Source organism: Phalacrocorax carbo, chromosome 12 (assembly GCF_963921805.1).
Source record: "Phalacrocorax carbo chromosome 12, bPhaCar2.1, whole genome shotgun sequence".
In the NCBI taxonomy this organism is placed as follows: Eukaryota; Metazoa; Chordata; class Aves; order Suliformes; family Phalacrocoracidae; genus Phalacrocorax; species Phalacrocorax carbo.
In genome coordinates, this window is record NC_087524.1 from 3,796,392 (window position 1) to 3,820,779 (window position 24,388).

Consider the following 24,388-nt stretch of genomic DNA (forward strand, 5'->3'; position numbering starts at 1 on the left):
CTCGGCTGGGCTCGGCTCGGCTGGGCCGGCGCCGGCCGCCCCGTCCTGCCCGCCGCCCCCGCGCGGGGCGCCCAGGGCGCCGGAGCCCCGCGGGGCGAGGCCGGGCGGCGGCGGCGGAGGAGGAGGAGGAGGAGGAGGAGGAGGAGGCCCAGGCCCCCCCGCCGCTCCTGCCTCCCCCTCGCTTTGTCTCCAGCGCCGGCCGCCGGGGCCGCTCAGAGGGACGCCGGATCCGGTAAGCGGCCGCCGCCTCCCCCCGGTGTGGGGATGCGGGGCGGGGAGCTGCCTCCCCCGCCTCCATCCCGCCGCTTTGCGCCAATGCTCCCTGCGGGCAGAGGCAGAAAGAGGTGGCTCCGTGCCGCGTTCTGCCCTCTCCGGGGCCGGGGAGCCGCTGCGAGCTCCATCAGCTCCGCTGCCCCCACCGAGCGTCCCCGGTGCGCGGTCGGTGCGGCCCGTCCCCGCCCCGGGTGTCAGGTGCCGCCGTCCCGGGAGGCCGGTCGCTCGGAGATCGCCCTCCTCCAGGCAGGGCGGAACGTGATGCACGGAGCCCCGGGCGGGACGGGCCCGGAGCTGGGGGGGGGGAGGAGAGGGAGCAGCTCCCGGTGCCCGGGGGCAGCGTTGGGCATCGCGGAGCCACCGGCACCCGCGGGTGTGCGGGGAAGCAGCGAGCCGGCGCTGGGAAAAGCTGCTGATTCCACTGCGCCTGCAAAAACAGGTGATTATAGTGTGGTGGAGTCCAGAATGCTAGCATGTTTCAGAGAGAAATCAAACTTAGAGCGGTACTCTATTTTTAAATAATTTCCATATGCATGCGAAACATTCTAATAGGAATGGAAAGTGAAAGAACGTAAAAAAAAAGAGAAGAAACTGCGTTTGCTGGGCGTCTGTAGCTCCCTCATAAGCTCTGTCTGCTCACGTACCTCATTTTGTACCTACCTCGCTCTGACCTCCGTAGGGCCTAAGTTGTCCCTCCGATGCGCACCGAGGAACGCAGTTCGCTCCCTCACCCATGGATGCGTTGTCCTGTTTCAGAAGGGTGGCAAAAAGTCTCTTCTGGGGGAGTTTCTCTTGGTTTGGGATGATTTTTATTTAATACGCACGTGGTTCTGGATGCTTGACTGAGAAGTCATGGGTAGGAAAAAACCCCACCTTTTGCTGAGAATGGAAAGCGGTGAGATTATGGGGTCTTGGATGGAGCGTAGCTCCCAGAGAGTTCATTCCTCAGGCGAAAACCGGCTTTGAGAAAGTTCTGCCTCCACAGAAGCAGTTTTTCTCCTCACTGCGCGCTGAAGTCTGTCCAAAGACGAAGTTAGCATATATTTGATAAATTGCCTTCGACCATCAGATCCTAGAAAATAGGATACAGGCTCAGAACAGCATGAACTATTCCTAGGAGACTGGAGGCCAGGGTTGTTCTTGTGGGTGCTGCTGAGGCAATATATTGTGTTACTCTGTAACAGCTGGGTTTCCTGAGGTGCTAAATGCATTTCTGCCTGGTGTATTGCGCGTCTAGGTGCTAAAGGTACGGATAACTCAGCCAAAGGCCAGTGTTGACAAGTCCCGAGCTTCATAGATCACAGGAGAGCGTAGGAAGCCTTCCTCCCCAGTCCTGTATAATTCTGTACGTGCAAATTTCATAGTTATTGAATTGCATTTTAAATGGTTGTAAATTTAGGGGATTATTTTGTAGGATTATGTTTAAAAATCGGGTTCAGCGTCTTGATCAATCCTGCGCCTGTGTGTATCACTGGTATTGCTACGGGGATCCTGCGAAGCCTTTTCGCATGTGGTTTTCTTTATGTGCATGAAGTATGCTCAAGGTCAGGCCTTAATGTATTTCCTGGAAGTTAATCACCAAGCTGAAGAAGAGTATAGCTGAAGGTGAGGGGTGGCATGAAATCCTCCGCCGCTGAGGGAGCGGCAAGGTGACTTATACGTGAAGACACTGAGCAAATGCTGTATAAAAATAAATATTTGGTCTCCGTTTGCTGGGCTCGTATGCATAGTGGTTTTTTCTGTTCTTATCAGACTCCTGAGATTTTATTTCTGTATCAAAGGTTACTTTTCCAGTTTGTGTTCTGAAACTTATTCCACTACTGTGTAATAAAAGTCTTTGTCTTGTCATTTCAATAAATATTTTACATTTAGATTGCCATGCCAGAAAATACATTTTCTGGTCATATTTTCCATTATAAATAGAAGTACAAGTCCATGAAAGCAACTGATCTGGCTTGCACAGTTCCTGAATGATCTGTGTGTAGTGGCTTAGTACAATTGTTGCATAGGCATCCCTTTTATAAAAAAAAACCCAGCTTTTTCAGTCTTTCATGGAGGATGATACCTCGTGGTAATGCGGTGAGTCAGGCACCTGCTCAGACACAACCCGTTGCCTACCACTTCCTACGGGCAGCTCTAGATGACTCACAGTTCAGCACACAACATACAGAACTGCATTAGGGAAGCTGTGGGTTCACTGCATAATCAATGCAGAAAGCATCTTCCTCTTCTAGCATCTCTGAACAGCTGTCAAAAGGCCTTCAGAGACGCCTAGCTCGCTCCATTGATGCGGAGAGGGGCTTGGATAGGCTGCAAAGGTCATCAGACTCATCCTGAAGGGAAAAGCAAATAATTTGGAAATAGGCTCCAAGGTAGTCGCTGGGACGAATAGCCTGTTGGCCTGCAAGTGTATAAAACGTTAGCCACAAATCATTGTGCTCAGCTTTGATATTCTGGATAATTCAGCTGACTTTTTAAAGCAGCCCTGTGAGCTGACCGTGTTACGGTCAGCGCTGCTATAAAACGTGTGCTTGCCACTGTCAGTCTTAGCAAACTTACAAAAGAGAAATTAAATGTTTAACTATCCAAATAGGAAAAAAAAACGGTCTAAAGCACACTGAATCCTCCTTGTGGAGCCAGACATTCCTGGTTTTTTCCCATCTGCTCATAGCATGAGACATCCTGAATCATCTAGGATAGGGCAGGAGGTCAAAGACTTCATTATGAAATCAACTAACTGTATTATCTTAATATAATCATCGTACTGCATAAACATGCCAGATTAACGGGTAGTTAGTTGTACTGGTTGACCACGCTCCATCCTGTAGGTAATACCACTACCAGTTCCTTCCCTGCACTTTGCTTACTTAACCACTAGTGTACAAACTAGTCAGATTCCATTGAACTAAAGCCCCGAATTATTTTTTCTAGATTCGCGGCCACAAGACAAGCTTCACTCTTTATAGCTAATTTAATAGACTTCAGATGAACTGTGAATTTGTATGTCAGAAATGTCAATTAAATTCAATTATCCTTTTTTGTCACCCCCATTAAGAACATAAGAAGTAAGACAAAATAGGGATTTGTCATCAGAAAGCAATTGATTGTTGCAAGAGGTTACTCACCCAATTAAGAAATGTCCATGTTAGAGGTTACGGAGTCTGAACCTGTTATAGAATTACTTAATTCTATACTATTCTATTAAGCAAATACTGCCAGAAAATCATTATCTTTTATAGGAAGAGCAGGAAAGTTCTTAACGCGTCTTAGTGGGACTTTGCCTCCGAGAGAAATTGGGCTACAGGCAGAAAAATTTGTGGAACCTGAGGATTTGCAAGGAATCGTGATTTCTTTGTTTCTTGGAAGTCTATGAAGTGTTGCAGACCTCTGTGCCGATTTTAGCCTCTCATTTGTTTCCCTTAGCAACACAGCTTCTTGTCTTCATGATGGAAGTTAGCTTTATCAGGGATGTTATGTATTGCAGGTATCTCTCTTTGCAGTATTTCAGCTGAATCATCAAAGAACAAATTATATAACAACATCTATTTCTTTTATTTCTGCCCTCTTCTGGCTTAATGTGCCCTGCGACACTGATTTTGATGGGGGGTTGTTACAGATTTGCTAAAGGAAGGAAATGGCAGCGTTTTTTTTATACCATGCTGGAGCATCCTTTTAGTGGGTCACTGGAAAGATGCTTTCTGTGTTGCGTAAGTATATTTCAGCGACTGCCTACGAGCAATAGCGCTTGTAACCTAAGACATTCTAACATTGGTGATACTTGAGCCATTATGTCAAAAATGCTTTTCTGCTGAAGATGAATGGTGTTACCAAAGAAGAGGGAGGGAGGGAGGGATTGTGTTCTGTTTTGACAGAAGAAACCACAAGAGAAAGAACTGTCAGCAGTTCACAGATGCATGTTTCAATGTTAAATACTTCCAGTCTGGTTTTTGGCATATTCTCTTGAAAGTCACTAATGTCTTTGCAGGCAGACCATATTAATAAATCCGGTAGTGAGCCGTTGCCTCTGCACAGGTGATTTGAGCATAACCCTATGCAGGTTATGTTGTGGTGGCATGGGCATACTAGATCTCACCTTCAGAACTGTCTGCATAAAAATGAATGAGAAAATAGGTGAAGGTCAGAGTTGTTCTCTGTGCTCTGAGGCAGTGGGAGAAGCCTGTAGGTTCTACATTCATATTCTCTGTAGGGAGTAAGAGTCAGGTGTTGGATGTGCCATGTTGGAGGTTATCTGCATATGGTAGTGGTTTATCGGAGCCTTAGCAGACCCAGCAGCAATCTAATTTTATTGATGTAGCTTCTTAGCGCAGTACTGGCTCCGTTCCAAAAGGAAAACTGTCCCTAGAAAACAGCCAGTCAATGATATTCAAGTAGCTACATTAACCAACTGCAGCCATCCAGATATTTGCAGAACAACTTTAAAAGTCTTCAAATATTGGTTTGTTTTCTTTTTTTTTTTTTTTAAACTGTGGGAAAAGAGACCCTTCTGTCACCCACATTTTCTTTAAATGAAAATGAAGCTCAGTTTTGTGATGTACGATAGAGCACTGACATGCAGAACCGTACAGGCAAGACGTGGATTTGGCAGATCTGTGCACGGAGCATCTCCTCTGCACCTGATTCCTCCCTCTCAGTACCCAAGGAGGTGAAGGTGCTACTGTCTGTACATGACTGACAGTCTGCAGAGAGACCTCTGGGCAGTGTGCTGGGAGGTGGTGGGACTGGTCCTTCACAGTAGGTGAAAAAGAGGATATAACCGTGACCCACTCCTAGGAGAGATGATTGTTGAGCTCGGCAGCTGCCTCTGGGAGCTAGTGGAGCCTGGGAGGAGGTCTTGGCAATGCTCTTTAAATGGAGCCATGGAGCAATGTTAAATTATGAACTGTTACTGAGACAGGCTTTTCTAGAGCCAAGCTTAGTAGCTCGTACCACGAAGAGCAACTTTTCCATTGAAAGATGGGGGTTCCTCAGCAAGCGGCTCCTTGCAGTGCTTCTCTTTGAAAGGCCGTTCTGTTGGTTTTGGTTGATCAGGGTTTTTCTCTGCACAAGAGAGTGGTCTTGCCGTGACATTCAGAGCTTTGTTGGTTTTGTGTTTTGTTTTTCTTTTTCCAGAAGAGACCACTTACTATACGAGCTGAATCACTTGCTGTAACGGTGAACGGTTGTTTCAAAAAATATGTTGACAGGTCAGCAAACTGTTTCTTTTTGGAGAGAACAGAAGGTACTTTGCTATTTATGGCTGGGTTTTAGCATATTTTATATCAAACCCAAGCATGTGTATAAATGATTGTGCTGTGCCAGTACATGGCCTGGCATTTCGGAAAGAGCTGAATGAGTTAGGTGCCTGTATTTCTAACTTATTTTTCACCAAATTCACTTGAACATTCACTTCAAAGCACAGAAGTACAAGTATCTGCGTCATAGGTGACTTATTGGCATGAAACAGTCCTTTATCTTCATCTGGCAGTTACTGAATGTGCCCCGTTTCAAGTCTGCTGAGACAATTTAGTTCCATTATGGGTAATTAAATGGTGTGTTTTGCACTTGCTAATCTGGCTATTTTAACGAGAAATGACCCCTTTGTGGCTTGAGATGCATCTTTATTCTAGGATTCTATAACCATCACACTTCCCAGTATAGTAAAAGAGAACATTAGTGTTTTAACTTTTCAGGACAATATTAAAGTAAGCTTTTTCTTACTATGGGATGAATGCAGAACTATGCTCTCAAGAGCTGCTTGTAAAAAGCTGACCTATGCCACATTTCAGCTGCTATATTAGCAAATATTTCTAGATATACTGTAAGGATCCTAATCCCAAAGAACCGAAGCAAATTATTTTGAAGGGAACAACATCTGGGCTTTACATTCCATCAAAATATCAAACAAAAGGATTATTAATATTTCAGAAATAATCCACTATTAAAAATACGCAAAGAATAAATCAGTGCTAATGCTCCACATCCCTGTTATTCTTAACAGAGCCTAAGCTTTGAATGAAAAAAAGTGCTTTGGAAAATTTCACCAGAGATGTCTTTAATGAGGCTTTTTAGTAAGACCAATAGTCAAAATATTGATAAATGTTGCTGACAGCAGCGAAGTCAATGTGCTGTGACTAATTCCCTTGGAACTTAAACATATGTTACAAAGGGGAAACTGATGTTTCAGAGTAACGAACGGCAGTGTTTCAAAGGAACTAATGTTACACAGTGGAAACTAATGATTAATACTGAAGTTAGGCAGTTATCTGTTTATAAACCTAAAAAGCTCATTCAACTTTTAAAAACCTCTTCTGAAGAACTGAAGCAGGAAAAGCAGCCTCAGGGTGATGATAAGGAGTTGAAATTCGGTCCCCATGCTCTGCACTCAGCTAGTTTCTGGGAAGAACCGGGACTCTGAGCTCCTCTTCGTGGCCGTGGCTTCCCGAGAAAGCTGGAGCAGCGCGGCTCCCGCTGCGGGACGCCAGTCACCGCGTGCATCCTTTGGCAGACCGTGGCCCTGCTTGGCTTCGTCGGCTTCGCTGGTGCTGTCGTCTCACACAGCCAGGTGATATCGGTGAAGAGCACATCATACTGAACAGACATTTCAAAGCCCAGCATAGGAGCGGTACGAGCTCTTTCTGCCCAGACTCGGAGCTGGCTCCACACAAGGCATTGCAAATGCAAACTGTGTAACCTAAATAGTTCCTATTGCACCGGAGCTAGTAAGCCTGGCTGTGCAGCCGTGTGTACGGCCTCCCACCTTTCCGCCGTCACCAGCGCAGTTAGGAAGCTTGCAGACCTCGCTGGGTCGTGCCTCTCGGGCTCTGCGCCCAGGCAGAGGGGCTCTTGTTTGTCCCCATCCCTCTGTCCTGGCAGTTGCCTGGGACGCGGCAGCGTGCACCGAACTGTGAGGGCGTTGGAGACTTTGATGAATTATGATATGACACCTCTCAGAAGCCCGTGAGAGTTTGTGTGAGCATCCTCCAGGTCTTCTCCTACCACCTCTCTCTTATTAGCCTACTCTTGAGGTACTTGATATGTCCTGATGTATTTATTCTATCTTTACGTACTACTATTTGCATACACTTTTAAGTTAAAATTGCTCTCTCTGCTTTTCACTTCCCTGGTACTTGGTACCATGCTTGTTAGCCTGGACAGAAAGAATGACATTTGATGCCATTTAAAAAGCTCATGTTCTCACTTTGCTCTATTTACTGTGGCTGAAAGCCTTTGATTTAATAAAGCTGGATTTTACAAAGGATTAATGCGTGGTGTCATAAGCTGGATCATACAGGAAAACAAATGGGTTTTGAGGAGGAAATGGGATTTGAGTGCCATTACCAATGAAATCAAGAAAAGTATCTTAACAGTTGAATGGATGTAAAATTCTTATATTCTGATAATGACTGTCAGAAAATTCATTTTTAGAAAAAGCTTGATTTGCATGCCAAATGTCCAGACATTTCTTCTTAATCAAACATTACCTAAGTCCATCTCAGTTAGTTGGAGTGCCTGAAATTGTGTGCATCTTTGCTCTTAGAATTTAGAGCACTTTACACTCTCCTAGACTAAGACAGCTCCAAGCTAGCGTTGCTACTTCTCCCCTGTGGTTGGGGTTGGAGTGTAGTTCACTGTATTAGCATAACTATTTTGTATATTTAAATATAATTAGTTTCAGTTACACAGAGGTTTGATATTTGAATTTTTCTTTGCTCTTGTAGAGTGAAATATAAGGGTATTTCCAGAAGACAGAGGTACTCCTCAGGACGGGGCAATGCTGGCAGGCCCAGTACAAGCTCTTGGGGTGCATTTTCAAAGCCAGCTCAGATGAATCTAGGACATCACTGCCTCGGAAAGCGGCGAGTCTGCCTCTTTTGCTGGCTTCATGTTTCTGCCTCCTCCCTTGCCTTCTGAGTTTGACAAGGAAGTAATTAATTTTAAAAAGTCCATTTGATTTTAATTTGGATCAGCTACAAATAGCCTCGCAGTCGCTGGCGTCAATGAAGTGGCAGTACAAGGAGGATGGTGGGGGTGAGGGGAGCCCCTCGGCCGCGTCGCTGCCCTCGAGCCGCTGAAGGTGACTGTGGGGCTGCGCCGTGGGGCACACGATGCACGGAGGCGTTCCAGGGAGCCGGCACGCGTGCCCGTGGCCGTGTTCTCAGTAAAGTTTAACTTTCTGCATTTTAATAATTTATAATTCTGGCCAGTGCGTCCATGTGTTAAGGATAATATGTTGGAGTACAGTCATAAGACAGCCCATGTTCTTTTTAGGATTTTTTTTTTTTAAATTACACTGCCGCCTGTATTGGCTAAAATATTTGAGTCTTATCTGGCATTTTTGTAAAAGTGATACAAATTCATCGTAGTAGTTCTTCTTTATTTACAGTGTCTGGTTTTTAATGTGCTCCTGAAACCAAATTGAAAAAGTTGGTTTCTTATTTTATTTGTTGTGATTGGTCTGCTAAGCTCTTGCACTGTGGCTTGACTTCTGCTCTCTGCAGAGCTGCTTCATCCTTTCAAAGCTCTGACATAATTTTGAGGAAGTGTGAGTTTCTGCTGTTACCAGATGTCTCCTCTTTAAAATACCTGGTTTTACATATTTTTCCCTTATTTTTAATGTTTCTTTAGGTTAAAAAAAAAAATCACTGAAATAACTTATAACTTTAATATTCTTAGAGGCAACGAAGATGAGAAATATTTGCAAGTAAAGGGTTCAGTGATGTCTCCCTGTGCGGTTCCAGAGCTATTTTGGCTCTGGGATACCATAGGCTCCTTTAACAAAGACCCCTCTGGGAATATTGCCCACCAAAAAACCAGAGCAAAACACCGATTAGTCTCTGTCGTGTTCCCGCTTGCTGCACTAACGCTTTCCCGCTTGCCTACCAGCTAGGCTGAAAAGTGTTCAAGGTGTGGTAGTAGTTGAAAGGCGTATGGGATCCATATCCCGTGTCCTCCCTAGGGAAGCATCTAAGAGCGTTCTCTGAAGTGTCCATTTCCTCAGAGTTTTGAGAAAGTCTGTAAGGATGAAAGTGCTTGAAAAGCCGTTTTCTTGCTCAAAAGCTGCTATTTGAAATAGAGAAATGGCTAGAAATACATTACTGCATCCTTTACTTCTGAACAATTTTATATATATATATAAAAATTGAATTACTAGAATATTTTGCGGTTTATCATACCTGGATGCATACTTTAGCATCCAAAACCAGCCTACCATCCGCCTATTGTAGATCTTCCAGTTGCTTTTAGGGGAAATAAATAAAAAATAAAAGAATCCACAAGTGATGGCTGAGAGTGAATATATGGTTTTAAAATACGCGCCTTTTAGCTCCTAGTTTTGCCTTGTGTTTTGGTTTTGTTGGGTTGGTTTTTTTTTTTATTTTTATTCCTGAGCCACACAGGGCATATGAAGGCAGTCTCTCTTAGTGAAGATTTTCTCTCTGCTTAGAATCTGAGCTGCAGGGACAGAAGGCTAATGTGAGCTTTGCACTGGCCAAGCTTTTATCCCTCTCCTTTCACAGTGCACCACATCTACAGTGGGTCCGGCTGAAGAAGTGTTTCAGGTACAACTAGCCATAAGGCAGTATGTTTCTTGGTGTAGGCTCAAGCAAAAATATTTAATTACTCTGGTCCCATGGGGCCTTTCTGCAGCCTGCGAATAGGCTTTCCTGCCAAGGAGATCATTTACACCAGAGCTCCACGTACGTAAAATTAAATTGTTCAGAGAATTGTTTCCATTAGTGCTGCAACCACAACTAAAGTTGATGTCTTGGGTGTATAAGCCATGCACCTTTTTTTTCTTAATCACAAATTGTACAAGCATTTTGAATACTTCAGTTTGAAAAAGGAGGTTTTGAAATTGAATTCCCAGAACTGTGACATACCTGATGGTGGGAATAAAAATCTTGAAAATTGAAAACATGGGTGTAAAGTCAAGCAAGGACGCATTCATTGAGACTGGGAGGTCATACGTAAAATCTGAGTAAGACTGAATTAATGAAGTGGAATGAGTACACCGTTACGGGCTCTTACAAGTAAAGCAGGATGATTCTGAGTATTTTAAAGAAAGTGTATTACTTAAATGAGTTTAATGTCTCCTGTAATACTTGCACTAACTGCTAAAATTAAAGACTGATCTCATAGATACTGTTAGCTTTTTGGGGAAAAAAAAAAAACCAGAAATCAATACTTGAGAAATGCAGCCAGCTAAAAACACATTAGGGTGGTTTTTCTCTAACCCAGAGTCCTCTGGCCTCTAGAGAGAGCTGTGCTGAGAAAGTATCTTTGCCGAGCCCACTCTTTATATCCTTACAAAATCATAAAGCATGTTTAATACACTATATAAAGTACTTTTGTCACTCAGGATCAAATCTGTTTAGACTGAGTGCACAGAAGTGAAAAAAGCACATTAGGAGCTTCATTTTCATACTTTCAGTGTAATTTAAATAATTAATTTCCTTTTCAGGAGTTTGCTGGGGGGGTTTTTTGGTGTTTTTGTTTTGTTGTTGTTTTTTGGGGGTTTTGTTTGTTTGGGTTTTCTGATGACCGCATCACGTCTAAATCTTTGTCTTTACTTGCTGAGAGCTGCGCAAGACGCAATTACTGTCAGCTGATCCATCAGAGTTCATTGTATTTTGGGCGTTGGTGAGGTCAGCAAGCTGTGAAGGTGGAACACGTGGTGCTTGAAATATTTTCTCTGCTTTATATTACTGCTCCAAGCTTGTGTGCAAAGTTTTATTTTTACTTATAGGCTTAGCAGGAAAAAAGATGCCAGATTCACACCGTTTATAAATATGTTTGTCGAAACATACGCTCAAGGAAACACAGATTCTGTGATTAGTCTTTAAACTTGGAGTTATTCACTTAACGTTTGAAAGTGGGGAGTTTTTTGAAGTTGCTGTAAAAATTGTAAAAATAATTTGCTATATGGAGTTCTAATCCACTGTCACAACGTTAGAACAGGTCAGCTAGTCCACAACGGCCCTGTAAGCCCCGACGTATTCCCATTTTAAGTTCTAGATGCCTGGTAAATTTTAGACTATTATTAAATATGTAAATACTGTGATACCAAAGGAATGGGTGGGGGCAGGCATGCAAACTTACATGACATTTGGCTGTATTTCTAATCTGAATGACTTGTATTTTTTCCAGTAGACGACCGCAATCAAGTGTCCCTTGGGCTAGCAAACGCTGAGAGAGCTGGCTGCAAGCCCTGAGCGCTGGGCTGACACTGCCCGTTGCAGCCAGATGGAGACTTTGGGGGAGAAGAGCGATCTCTTTGGTTTGCAGACAGAGAGCAACATGGAACAGCCATTCACCGTTAGCTCGTTGGTACGTACTGGGGAGCAATGCTTCAGTGGCTCGGCACCCTCCCTTTCAAATAGGAAACGTCTCGGGAGAGCTGTTTAGCAGCCTTGCTGTCAGCTACAAGGATCTTTTCCTGCGTGTTGCCAGCTCCTCACGTGTTCTGCCTGACGGTTGTGTTGGAATTTACTTTATTTCCACTTATGTGGTTTATCGTGTTTTAGCCTGTTTCGGTGACCAGGATTTTAAGAAGCTGAAGTGAACATTTTGAATAGAAAGAATAAAAATTTTCATCAAAGTAAGAGGAAACAACTTGAAATAGCGGCTTATCTAGCCAATTAACAGGAAGGCAATGATTATAATAAGCAGATATACTTCTTCAGTAGAGTGAGTTCTAACTTCTTAGGCTTTAACTGCCTCATTTGAACCTGGAAATGAACATTTGAAGTGAACTGTTGAGTGACCAGGGAAACTTCCTGCTCTTGGTTAGCTGAACCCAGCAGTCATACCCTCTACGTCCTGTAATGGAGCCTGAGTATCCAGGCCCTCCGACAAATTAGTTCAGTAACTGAAGGCAGAACCTTACAGAATTTCATGTGGGGGGTTTCTAAAGAGGACACTTTGCCTTTGATAATTTCTACAGGGATTTACTTAATTTTAAGGTGGTTTTGTTTTTTTTCCTGGGATTTTTTTGTAGTTTGAAGATTTGGGGAAGGCGATAAGATCACTTCTTATTTGTGATTGCAATCACAATTTATTTGCAATTAAGAAACACATTGGAATGTTTCAACTGTAGCTAGCAGGGGGGAAACCAATGCCTATTTTGAGAAAAAAGCTGAAGATTTCCCTTGAGTTTCTTGAATGAGATCACTTACTGAAAGTGAAGTGTAATATCTGGTTCTCTTTGCTAATGTCTCTCTCTTTTCTCTTTTTTTTTTTCCCCCAGAGAAAGCTAGTAGCTATTCCTGACCATACAGACATCTCCGTGACCCCAGAAGAGAGAGTACGTGCCTTAAGCAAGCTTGGCAGCAATATCACGATCAGTGAAGATATCACTCCACGCCGTTACTTTAGATCTGGCGTCGAGATGGAGCGAATGGCATCAGTATATATGGAGGAGGGAAACCTGGAGAACGCTTTTGTTTTTTATAATAAGTTCATAACGTAAGAAACCACTTATAGTCATTGTAGCTTGTAATTCCGAGTAACCTGAAATGAAGAGTTGCAGTGAAAATGGGGCGCCCCTTCAGAAAAATGTTTAGTGTGTTCTTGCAGAACAGCTTTGTTCTTTGGAGATCTTTACTCTAGCCACAGGCTTTGTTATAATTTCATTTTAGCTGTTAGTATCATAGTCCTATCCGTCTATTAACTGCCAGGCATGAACTACTCTAATATACAGAGGTTTAAGTTGACTCTACCAGGCTATACCATGAGCACTGTTCCCCACAGACTGTTCTGTGTCTGTCAGTGTGTTGGTTAAATACAGTGCATGGCTTAAAAAGCCATGTTTAATGAGATTTCTGAGCCTTTAATAGTTATGCCCTACGAGCTTCTGCTGATCTTATAGATGGTAGCATTGCACAGTGCTTAAACCATGAAAAAATGGCTTTTTGCCTCTTTTTACTTTTCTTCCCCAAAAGGATTAAGCATAATTTATTGTTTCTTACAGGAATAAATGCAAGATACAGAATATGTGTTCATTGTATGATTATTCTTCCCACCCAAAAAAACCCAAATCCGAGACCGCTTTCATTACAACTCCCAAAATAGCCAGCTGAAAAATATATCAGTGGCAGATATAAGCTTTTTAACTACCTAGTTTTGCTGTAGGATTGATTGGTCTGTTTTCTTACTTCTGAAAGGCTGTTTGGGGTTTTTTATAGGCAGATTTTATAGTTTTTATAATAGGAGACCTCCTTCCCCTCCTCGCCCTTATTTTCCTCATGCTCTGAAAATTAGACCAAACCTTTCTTATTCCACTTAATTTTAAACGTATCCCTATAAAAAGACGGTCTGGAGGTGAACATCGCACAAACTGCTGGAAGATGGGTAGCAGCTGAACCTTCGCAGCTGAGTGTTGCTGCACTTCAGATGTCCGGGTGGGTTAATAACACCGCAGTTAGCCGTGCAGCTCGGTCTGTTAACGGCAGTCAGTGCTGCACTCCTGACTTCCCATTTAAGATTCAGCATTTCAGCTAAGGACAGATAAAGATGCTGGAAACAGGCTTTATTAACACTGGCTAGGGTGGAGGGTGCTTTTGAGGGCTATTTTTAGGTGCTTGCTGATAGTCTTTTTTTTTTTTTCAACCCAACCGAACCACTAATGAAAACCAAAATATATTCAGATATAGAAAATAATCTCCTGTCATTACCCGATGTGTCCTATACAAGTCTGTGCAAGAATTTAAGTGTTATTTTACACAAAAATGAACGTGTAGAAACCTGCTCCAGGTCATCTGGAATTCAGCATTTGAGAGTTACGTGAAACTGATTTTCCTGCCAACATAAAAGCTATTGTGGATATTCCTCTGGCTACTGAGGTGATCACACGCATCTTTCATTTTCTAGGTTGTTTGTAGAAAAGCTGCCCAGTCACCGAGACTATCACCAATGTGCAGTACCAGAAAAACAAGATATTATTAAGGTAGGGTTATGGTTTCCTGGCCTTTAAGAAATGTTTCCACCAGAATCTGTCCGTTCTTGCCCAGGACTCCTTTTCCCCCGGTGCACGCAGAGCCCACAACGGCAGCTTGAATTTCTGATATTCTTCTACACTAGTCATTCATGTTTTACTGTGGTTTAGTCACTTGATCATTACTGGAAATGAAATTATCATTCTAAAAGGTAAACAAGAACAGTCTCTGAATAAGTTGGTAGATTGTTGGAAACCCAGGAATATCTATTTTTGAAAGTTTACGTATTAAAAATACACTAATATAACAGTACTTAGAGTTTAATTCCGGTGGCTGGGTGGCTCATGGTCCAAAGTGGCTGTTGCAAACAGAGGGGGCAAAGGGCTGTGACATCTCTGGTGCCTGTGCAGTAGTTGCTTACCCTGCTGAATATCAAAGTATATGTTTGCTTTCTTTACTACCAAATATGTATTTACTTGGGTTTTACCAGATTTTTTCCTCCACTTGTATATAAAATAGTTTATTTTCCTTTCTTTTTTTCTTTTTTTTTTTTCTCCCCTCCCTAAATGAGACATTTCAAATACAGCCTTCTATTGAGTTTAAAACATCTGGAATTGCCCAATAAGTTGCATAAGTGTCTCTCTTACCTCGTGCTGCCATATTCGCTTGCTTTCTCTATTGTTAAAGCTGAATAATGTCATATTCAAGGCCAAAATGCTTCATGCCAGATTTGGACTGTGGCCCATGTCACAGCTTTCACTGATATATATTAATATAGCTTTATTTTGAAAGCAGTGTACCATAGAGGTTTCACAAGCTGATGATTCAGTGTGTATTTCTTCCTTCCTTTCTTGGGAGAAAGGCAGTATTTATTTTAAATTTTTTGAAATCTGTGTTGTGGCTGGGTTTGCTTTCCAGGTGGTTCTACTGAACAATGAAAAATAAACCTATCTTTCTTTCCCTCTCCAAAGAAATTGAAGGAGGTTGCATTTCCACGGACAGATGAACTGAAGAGGGATCTTCTGAAAAAATATAACTTAGAATATCAAGAATATATGCAGAACAAAGTAAGTTTTATACGGTTATTAAATCTTTGGTATGAATATTTTTTCTGTCATATGACTTGTCTTAAAAATTTAGCAGTAGAATACCAGCTCAGCAAGAACGTAATCATTTCACGGGCTGCTCGGAATGACTTTCCACTTGTCAGAATCTAATCAGTTGGTCCTTCGAAAATAAGTAATGCAAGAGTGTGCTTGGAAATAAACGTACTGTGATATTTACGTGAGAAGCCTACAAATATCTGAATAGGACTCGGGTACAGTCGTTTTGGTTTATAAAAAGGGTGCTGTTGATACGCTTAACGTGAGTATGTGGAAAAGGTCCCTTGGCTCTGAACGGGTTCAGGTTTGAATTGATCCTCTTTGTGTCTTTAACTGCCAATACTTGCATCTTGTATATTGAAGTCACTGCAACCAGGACCTGTAGTTTTAAAAACTTGTATTGGAAAGAGAAGCTTAGAAAAAAACCCCACCTTTTCTTTCCTTTCCTTGAAACGGACCTAGAGGACTAAGAAGAAAGAAGAGAACAAAACAAAACGCAACCCCCACACCCCATATTCCCATCAGCGACCGGTTTGAGGCTTTCTTTCCTGCTCGCTTTCGTTCCTGACATTTAAGAAATTACTTTGCTCTGGTTTTTTTCATTTGCTTCTGGAGACGCTTGACGCTCTCCTTTACCCGGGAGCAGGAAGGGCTCTTGAAACCTGAAGCTTCCCTTGCCGCCTGTGGAACAAGGAGGTGGTTTGGGGACAAGGGGACAGAGGCGGGCAGGCCGCCCGCCAAAGCCGGGTTAAGCGACCCCGCGGGAGCTGAGGGGAGAAAGTCGGCAAACCTATTCGAGCGGCGACGACACTCAGCAACACCGGGTAACGAAATGGGTCCCCAGGTCTACCCAGAAAGCCCAGGCGCTCGTGGATCTCTGGTGCCCGGCCTCCACCACCGCTATTCTGAAAAGTCTCTTTGGGTTTTTTTAACGACCGACTCAAGCGCTGTCGCTGCTGAAGGGAGGACACGCAGCACCGCAGCGGTGCGGATCGGAAGCTTTGTGTTACGAGTCCGTTGCTTACCGTATTTCCTTCCATATCGTGCTGCTTTTGGGAATCGAGTTGTATTGGCCAGTTCAGCAAACAGGTTCCAAAAGACTTAATTTTTAATGACAGGATTTGATGGTTTTATTAAACAATTAGTTTGCTTCTTTCCCTTCTTTTTTTTTTTTTTTTTGGTAACTTTTTTTTAGCGTTCTGAGATTGTCGCTATTTTGCATATGTTTCAGAACAAATGTAAAACTGAATTTCTGAAGAAACTAGAGCATCAAAAGCTAATAGAGGCAGAGAAGAAACGAATCGCACATATGCGGCAACAGCAGCTTGAATCGGAGCAGTTTCAATTCTTTGAGGATCAGCTTAAGAAGCAGGAGCTAGCTCGAGATCAGAAAGTCAAAGGGAGTGTGGTTATGTCTGAACAGATAGATGGAAGTATGCTCTCTTGTATTTCTGTACCAGAAAACAGTTCCTTGTCTACTGCACTGCTTGAGAAAAAAGAAAAGAGCGGCATATCTGGCTGCACTGGACATTCGCCTCCAGTAAACCGGGTCTTAAAGCCAGCAGCTACTTTAAGTGCTGTTCAGAGTAAGTGCAGAGATTCTTTCTTTTTTTCCTTTTACCTTCTTATTTTACCCACTGCTTTGCTGCTTATAGCAGTCCACATATTGCATATGCGTATGTATTTATTCACCATGAGGGCGTTCACAGTGAAATAAGCGTGAACGGGTTAACGTACACGCAACGGCTCCGTAGGGTTTCGTCATTTTAAGCGAGGCGATTAGTTGCAGGGTTCCACGTTTCCCAGTTGCGTGCCGAGGGAGAGATCTAGAAATGGAGCCTTAGTGTTCCTGTGGAGTGAAGTCTCAATCTTGCTGTGGACTTCAGGGGAACAGAAGCAGAACCTGCAGTGGTTCGCCCTGGAAAGCCCTCGTCTGGGCACTGGTACCAGCTCGCTGTCACCTCGCAGGCAGGGCAGAGAGCGTGTCCCAAGGGCTGCCGGCCTCAGCTCAGGGCGACGTGCTTGTGCTGTTGATTTACTTTCATTAGAAATCTGTGATGTGGTAAGTATTTCATTTTTAGTAATTCCCTGTAACTGTGTATATCTCCTTATTTTAGGGGTCTTTTCTGTGTAAGCTGCAAATGCCTTTTTATCTCTCTCTCCTTTTTTTGTTTTTGGTGTTTTTTTTTTGTTTTGTTTTGTTCTGTTTATTTTTTTTTTTTCCTTTTAGCTCAATTGGCCGAAGCACTCAGAGGCGTCATTTTGCCCAGGGATCTCTGTCACAAATTTCTGCTGCTAGCAGAGGCAAATACAGTAAGAGGAATAGAGACATGTGGAATTCTCTGTGGAAAACTGGTACAGTTCAACCCTCACATTTGTATGGGGAAAGGCATATTTGATAGTGCTGGATTTTCCTGTAATGTATCAATTTCAGAGTAAAAGCAGATTTAAATGATTAGTCTTTCATGTAACTGCCTTCATATAGTAACCTGAGTGGTCACTTCAGCAATGTGGGCTTGCCCTGTTGGGGAAACCTTCAATCAGCGTTACGCTGCTGTCGTAACAGATAGCAAGTTTTTCAGCACGCTGTACAATACAGGCTTTTTCAAGTACTTTCTCTGGCATTCATCTAAGGTAAGTGAGGTTTAGTTACAGGACAATGAAATATAAAGACTGTTAGAATCTACTGAAGTCATCAAATTCATAATGGCGCAACAAAAAAGGCGAAGAAAATCCCCCCATCAAGCTGTAGAAGATACGATTTTCAGGCTGTTTTTTTCCCTTTGGCCTAGATAACAATGTTCTTTCAGAGCAGGGAAAGATGTCATGGCTGATGCCGGCATACAAAGAATTTTAACGACGATGTCCAAGTGTATTTGAACTGCATAAAGAGAACGAATAGCAAGAGTAGATTTGTTCCAGGTTTCACACAAAATAATTGTGGTATTCTCAAACCTCTTTTCACGTTTTTAATTTTATCGAAGGACGTCCTTTTCACACTGGTCTCTGCAAACATTTCAGTCCAACAATCTCATGATGTCACTAATGCTTTCCTGTATGTTTTCATGCTAAAAAGCGAAGGGGTGTTTCCAGGTGCAGTGAGTCAGTATAGCCGCACTGGAATCTACACTGCGTCGTGGTAGCTGAGAGGCTGACGTCTCCCACACTCTGATGTAGTATTTATTCACTAGATCATTTGTTCCACCCTGAGTCACTGTTTGTTTTACAGACACATAATGAATTTACTATTACCCACGTAATAGTGCCAAAGCAATCTGCAGGACCAGACTACTGCGACATGGAGAATGTGGAAGAATTATTTGGTATTCAGGACCAGTATGATCTCCTCACTTTGGGTTGGATCCATGTACGTATGACTCATAGATCCTGTCTTTTCTATACCAGCACTGCGTTTTGTGTGAAAGAAACCCTGGAAATAACAAACTGAAGAAATAACTGGAATAATCCAAATTAATTTGCTCTCTTAATTCTAATTGTAGTGATGTAAATGAGCACTAATGTTCTCCACAGAGGAGTATTTGTTAATGAAGTTGAGGCATCCTGTTGACACAACGGGTCTGCTTTTGCCAGTGCAACTTTGTTTATGTTGTTTTAGGTGTATTTTTTTTTTACTTTCTAATGCCATTTATTTTTCTACTATATTAAAACTATATTAAAAATTGGGGGGGGGGGAGATATCATGTTGTTTAAACTTTATATTAATGTCACTCTTGGGGATTTTGGACAAAGAAGTCATTTCCCTTTGTCTTGTCCTTCTTCATTCCACCTTTTCCCCCACGTGATCAGAAAATTGCTTGTACATCTGGTTGTGAATGTACCTCCATAAACCTCATACTGAAAATGTAGCATCTGGGTTAATAGGAACGTAAGGCACTAACCTGGGAAAGTACTGACACTTTCACTTGTTACAAATTGTTGTTCCTCTTGAATGTATGACGACCGTGATTTGTAAGAAATATTTCATGATGTTGAGTTTTCCCTTTCTTTTTGTAGACACATCCAACACAAACTGCATTCTTATCCAGTGTTGATCTTCATACTCATTGTTCTTATCAGCTAATGTTGCCAGAGGCCATTGCAATTGTTTGTTCACCAAAGCATAATGAGTGAGTTCTGATTTTTCTAAGTAATATCTAGATATTTTTCCCCTGCTCCTTATCTTAACATTTGATCAAATACAACAGCACATGTCAACTGGGATGAAGGGCAGGAATATTGTATTGTCAGCTTGTTTTCTTTAAGTTTTTTAGACTTATATTCCCGTCATCTATACGCACGGTATTGATTCTGGCTTCTCTCCCTCCCCCTTCCCAGCCCCAGCTTTTAAATTTTATTTATTTTTATACTCTGTTCAACCAAGTAGTAATGCCAGGAGCTGTTCTTCTGGAGACCTCGTTGCCAGGGCCCTACCACAGGCTCACCTTCACTCTGTCTGATGAAGGAAGTGGAAGGGTTAGACCTATTTCTCTAGGATGATATGAAAATTGCAGTTTGGGGAGTAAAGGGATAAAGATCACTTTTTTGATAATAAGGTCCTAATTTTGTATTTCATAAAACACAGACAAGAAGTGTCTGGCAAAACCTGTAACTGTGTAAGTATTAATGCAAAGGTTTATAATGGAAGAGGTTGCCCAGAGAGGGTGTGAGGTCTACGTCCTTGGAGATACTCAAAGCCTGACTTGATGCAGTCTGGGGCAACCCGCTCAAGGTGATTCTACTGGAGCAGGGGGGTTGGCCTAGGCAATCCTCAGAGGTTCCCTCCGACCTCAATTTTGTGACTCTGCTTTGGGGTGCTTGCAGTTTGAAGGCCCCAGGACTGACTCCATTGGTTAGACTGTGCATTTCTTCAGCCGTTCTTTCTGGCCTTCTGCCCCTGTAGATGACTTCTATGAATCCCACTGTGGTTACCTAACTTCCTATATGGGCCATTCAGGCAGCAGAGCTGGAAATACAGGCTGGGTGGCAAGTGCACAAGCGCTAGGCTTTGTAACCCAGAGCACAATGTCTGCACACCTTTTCAAATCTCTGGTCTTGCAAACTTCTTCCATAGTTTATGCCAATACCCTGTAACCGTCTCTAACCACCTGTGACTCCTGTCTCTCCATCGTAGGATGTTACTCCTATCTGTAACGTTTATTAATCAGGTGCTGTCCTGTAGTTATTTAGGTATTAATGTTCTTCACAGAAGGGTGAGTTTTCTGAATTTTTATTCAATATTGAAAGTGTTAGGTCGTACATCTGCAGCAGTGCATTTTTCTCATGCTTTGTATTACTTGATTACCCGGGGAGGGCGTGTACTTTCACTAGTCATTTACACAGCTAGCTTAAACTCTTTTTGTTCTCTTTTTAAGATGCTCCTCTAGCGTTCAGTGAGTGAAATGCAAACCAGAACACCCAAGTTTCTGTTTTGTATCTTCCCTCTGTGAACTAGCCTTGGCCCTCAGTAGGCTAACCTGCCTCATGGGAGTAGCAACAGTGCTGTGGTTTTGCTCCCCGTCCCCTCCTCATCCCTTTCTTTACAGGAATGCAGCTCCCTTTGATATCAAATAGCTTTAAGAACCCAACCCAGCCTTAGCTCCTGTGCAGCAAGGGTTGCTGAGCACCAGCTGTCCTTCTGTTAAGCTAAGCAGTTTATGTGCGAAACCTTGGAGCTGTGTTGTGGGGGCAGTATGTAACGGTAGTTTCATCTTTTGCTTTCCAGCACTGGCATCTTCAGACTTACTAATGTTGGCATGCTAGAAGTTTCTGCTTGTAAAAAGAAGGGATTCCATCCACATACAAAAGAGCCCAGGTTATTTAATGTAAGTATATAATCCAACATGTTTTTGACTGTTCAAATTCTTGCCCCATGGTTCTCCCGCAAGCAGAGATTGTATGTGTTTCAGATTAGGTTTCTTTATGCTTCCTCTCCCATTTTAATAATTCATTGCCCTTACTTCACTGACCAAGGTAGACATCAGAAGTCTACTATAGCAGCCATGAAATGAGCATTACACACTGCGTGCAAACGGGGGCTGTCCAGACGCAGCTACCATCTGTCACCACTTCTACCTGCTCTCAGAAGCAAAAGCCACAGTTTCAAGTGGGAGTTGTTCCTGAGCTATTCAGTTTTTAAACATAGCATTCAGTTCCTCTCCCCAGCTGTGGCGTCCCAACAAAACATCCCAGCTGTTAAAAGATAGGAGTAGGTGAAGCCCGCTTTCCTTCATTGCCCGCAATTTTCCCCTGGCTTCTCACAAGCCTTTCTCAGTAACTACCCCATATTTTTTGATGTTTCAATAGCATAGTGTGCTTTATGTATGGCTGAACAGTATAGTCAGTCAGAATTATCAGAAAAGTCACTCTTGTCTGGCAGACAACAATCTTTCCCTTTGAATAATTAAGATTTTTTTTTTTTAAATGGGACTCATGTCAAATACAGAGCATCTCTTCTAGCTTAAAATAAAATCATCAAATGCAGAGAAGTAATAGTGAAATACATTGGAATTTACTTCTTTGTTGTAGGACTCTCAGAAGGTATTATTCCTTAAAAGGAGGAGAGGTTGGGTTTATTTTGTTTTGCTCTTTTATCATTGACTCTAGGGATAATGAGAAGGGAGTCCCACTCTGCAAAATTTTAAGACTTTTGCTCCAGATAGGCTCCCTTCAGTGGTCCTTTACAGGCTTACTTCGTGGATTAAGTTGTTACTGGCTACATGAGCTCAGTTATAAGCATTAGACACACTGGTGGTATCACATATCAAACACAAACATCCTTTCAAGTAAAATCCCTAAAACACATTAATCTTCCAACAAAACCGGTAAGACCACAGCCTCATCTCCTGGAGAAAAAAGCTGTCACGGGTGATAATACAGGATGCTTCATGAAACCTGACTAGAACAATCCTAACCTGCATCTGTCTGGTTTCTGGCAAAAGCTCTTCTCCACAGACCCAAACCAAGCTGTTACTCAGTCATGACTGTGTCTGGAGACACAGTGGAGTCCTAAACGCTTTAAAAATCCGTCACGTGGGCAGAGATACCTGAAGCTACCGCGGGAAGAGATCGGAGTTGCCGCTCTCCTTGCTGCTGCCCCCCGTGCACCCGCTGTAACGCAGCGAGCAGCACCCTCCCCCCCGCTTCAGGCCTGCCATGCCGTGCTCCATAAAGGGCAGCACTGCACTGCAATCTGTTCCACAGGCCAAGCACCGAGCAATACCCTCTTTAGAAACTCATTTCTGATCGAACGTTGTAGTCCTTGCTTTATTTCTCTGCCTGCGATGGTCGGGTTTGCCTGCGAGCGGGCACGGTGACAGGTACGAAGTCGGAGAGGGGGGCGTAGCATTAAGCCGGCTTAGAAAATGAAGAGGAAACAATAGCCCTCAAATGCTATTTTACTGAAACGGATTTCTGTGAGTAATGGGTTGCCTTCTTCTGCAGCCGTGTACCCACGTGGTCGGGAAAGACATAAAGATAATTGTGCTGGATCTGAGGTGATGCAGATGGATGATAGCGATGTTACTACGCGAAGGGCCGAAACAAAAAAAAAGGATTCCTGTTTTTCCTACGTTTTCAGAAATGCCTTTTATATTTATACATTTTAGATGGAATGGTTTGATATTTATTGCTTTAGCCGGTTTTGGAGTTATTTTGTTGCTCTGTCAAAATGGAGTTCAGCGGCATCACCCCTGAAACTGTAAACGAATCTCGCCTTTTAAACACAACAATAAAATGAACTTCAAACAACAGTAACTGTGTTGAAACAAGCGTTTCTTTTGTCACCTGTTGGCATCAGTTGCTTTCTGAGAATTAGAAAGCCAAGTGGTTGGCTTTTTGTGGCTTCCCGCTGTGTAATCTTTTCACTGCTTCAGTGAATTTACATTATATGTAGTACAGTCAAATGAATCGCTTTGGGTCGGTTTGGTTTTGTGTGGTGGGTTTTTTTCATCCTTTTCCCTATTCCAGCCTCGTATAGCTCAAGTTCTGGCTACGTTATTAGGCAGAAACCACACGTCCTTTACCTGAAAGCTAACCCTCACCACATCTTTGCATAGCAGAGGTGCGTCAGCGTCCCTTGGAGAAACATATCTTCTCCAGCAACTTGCTAGTAGAAATTTTATTTGAAATCAAGTTTTCATCCTGAAAGGAATTCCCTGGATCTTTCTAGAGTTAGATAAAAAGATCTAGATAGCGTTAGAAGGAAGAACCATACAAAGCTATTTGCTCTAACAAGAGTTTATTTAGTATCTGTTTCAAGAACCTAGATGACCTATACTTTAAATAATGAGGTTAGTACAATAACATTTGGAACACGTGCTAACAGTCAGAAGCTGGACAAGACCTGGAACCCAGGGCTTACACAGACGTGGTAAATAACAGGTGCTGATACAAAGACCTTACAGTTTGAAAGATAATGAGGAACAGGCACGTGAGGTAAACTACTGAGTTTAGACAGGAAACTGGGTAACAAAAATAAATAGCATCCTTTATCCTGAACTCTAATAAACAGATTGCAGCAAGTTCCTTATAACTGACCTTCTCCAGGCCTGTCTCAGTGAGTTTTTTATTCACATATATACTTGTAAGCCAGCATTACTGGTTTCAGATTCTATGCATATACTTCTAGTTGACTACCCGTTGTCTAAATTATTTTATCTACTTTGATTACATTACCTACACCCTCCCCCCCCCCCCCAAAAAAAAAAAAGTTCCGAGGAGAAAATGTATTAAGCCAGCTTAATTACCCTTTAGACCTTGCCAGAAATCACAACATAAAAATAATAGGCTGCACTCATCCTGAGGGCACTTGATAGGGAAGTCATGTGTTCAATCTAATAGTGTTTAGCTATGCTCCCAAAGGAACAGGTTTCATGTCTTTGAAGAAAACACACAGAACTTGTAGCACACGTCGTGCTGTAAAAAAGTTAGTTCTTCCAGCATGACAGCTGTGAATTAAGAAGTAACGTGGATAGATCATATTTCTGGCTAGGGCAGATACAAAGCAGCACACCCATGCGCAGCCTGATAGGCAACAGATGCTGTGCTCCTTTGGTCCTGCCCAGAACTTTGGAAAAAATCAAG

General features: G+C 42.7%; 1 protein-coding gene across 4 annotated transcripts; it reads left to right on the forward strand.

The window, feature by feature from the left end:
* Window positions 1-17: 17 nt before the first annotated feature.
* On the forward strand, window positions 18-23,055 carry STAMBPL1 (STAM binding protein like 1). Of its 4 annotated transcripts, none has more exons than XM_064463749.1 (11): window positions 18-232; window positions 11,419-11,598; window positions 12,518-12,735; window positions 14,140-14,215; window positions 15,176-15,271; window positions 16,539-16,893; window positions 17,538-17,662; window positions 18,537-18,674; window positions 19,322-19,434; window positions 21,030-21,129; window positions 22,748-23,055. In XM_064463749.1, exons 2-11 carry the CDS (start codon window positions 11,515-11,517, stop codon window positions 22,802-22,804), a joined length of 1,362 nt encoding a protein of 453 aa, XP_064319819.1. In that variant the 5' UTR covers window positions 18-232; window positions 11,419-11,514; the 3' UTR covers window positions 22,805-23,055. The 4 variants fall into 4 exon arrangements, with proteins under 4 accessions (XP_064319819.1, XP_064319823.1, XP_064319821.1 ...); XM_064463753.1 differs by having other exon boundaries at window positions 17,538-17,620; XM_064463751.1 differs by having other exon boundaries at window positions 11,422-11,598.
* Window positions 23,056-24,388: the final 1,333 nt, after the last annotated feature.

Excerpts from the sequence above, each read along its gene's own strand:
- STAMBPL1 (XM_064463749.1), top strand. The coding sequence starts at position 11,515 with ATGGAGACTTTGGGGGAGAAGAGCGATCTCTTTGGTTTGCAGACAGAG. Across the intron at positions 12,736-14,139 it reads TTTTATAATAAGTTCATAAC|GTTGTTTGTAGAAAAGCTGC; the intron begins GTAAGAAACCAC and ends TTCATTTTCTAG. Across the intron at positions 19,435-21,029 it reads TGTTCACCAAAGCATAATGA|CACTGGCATCTTCAGACTTA; the intron begins GTGAGTTCTGAT and ends TTTGCTTTCCAG.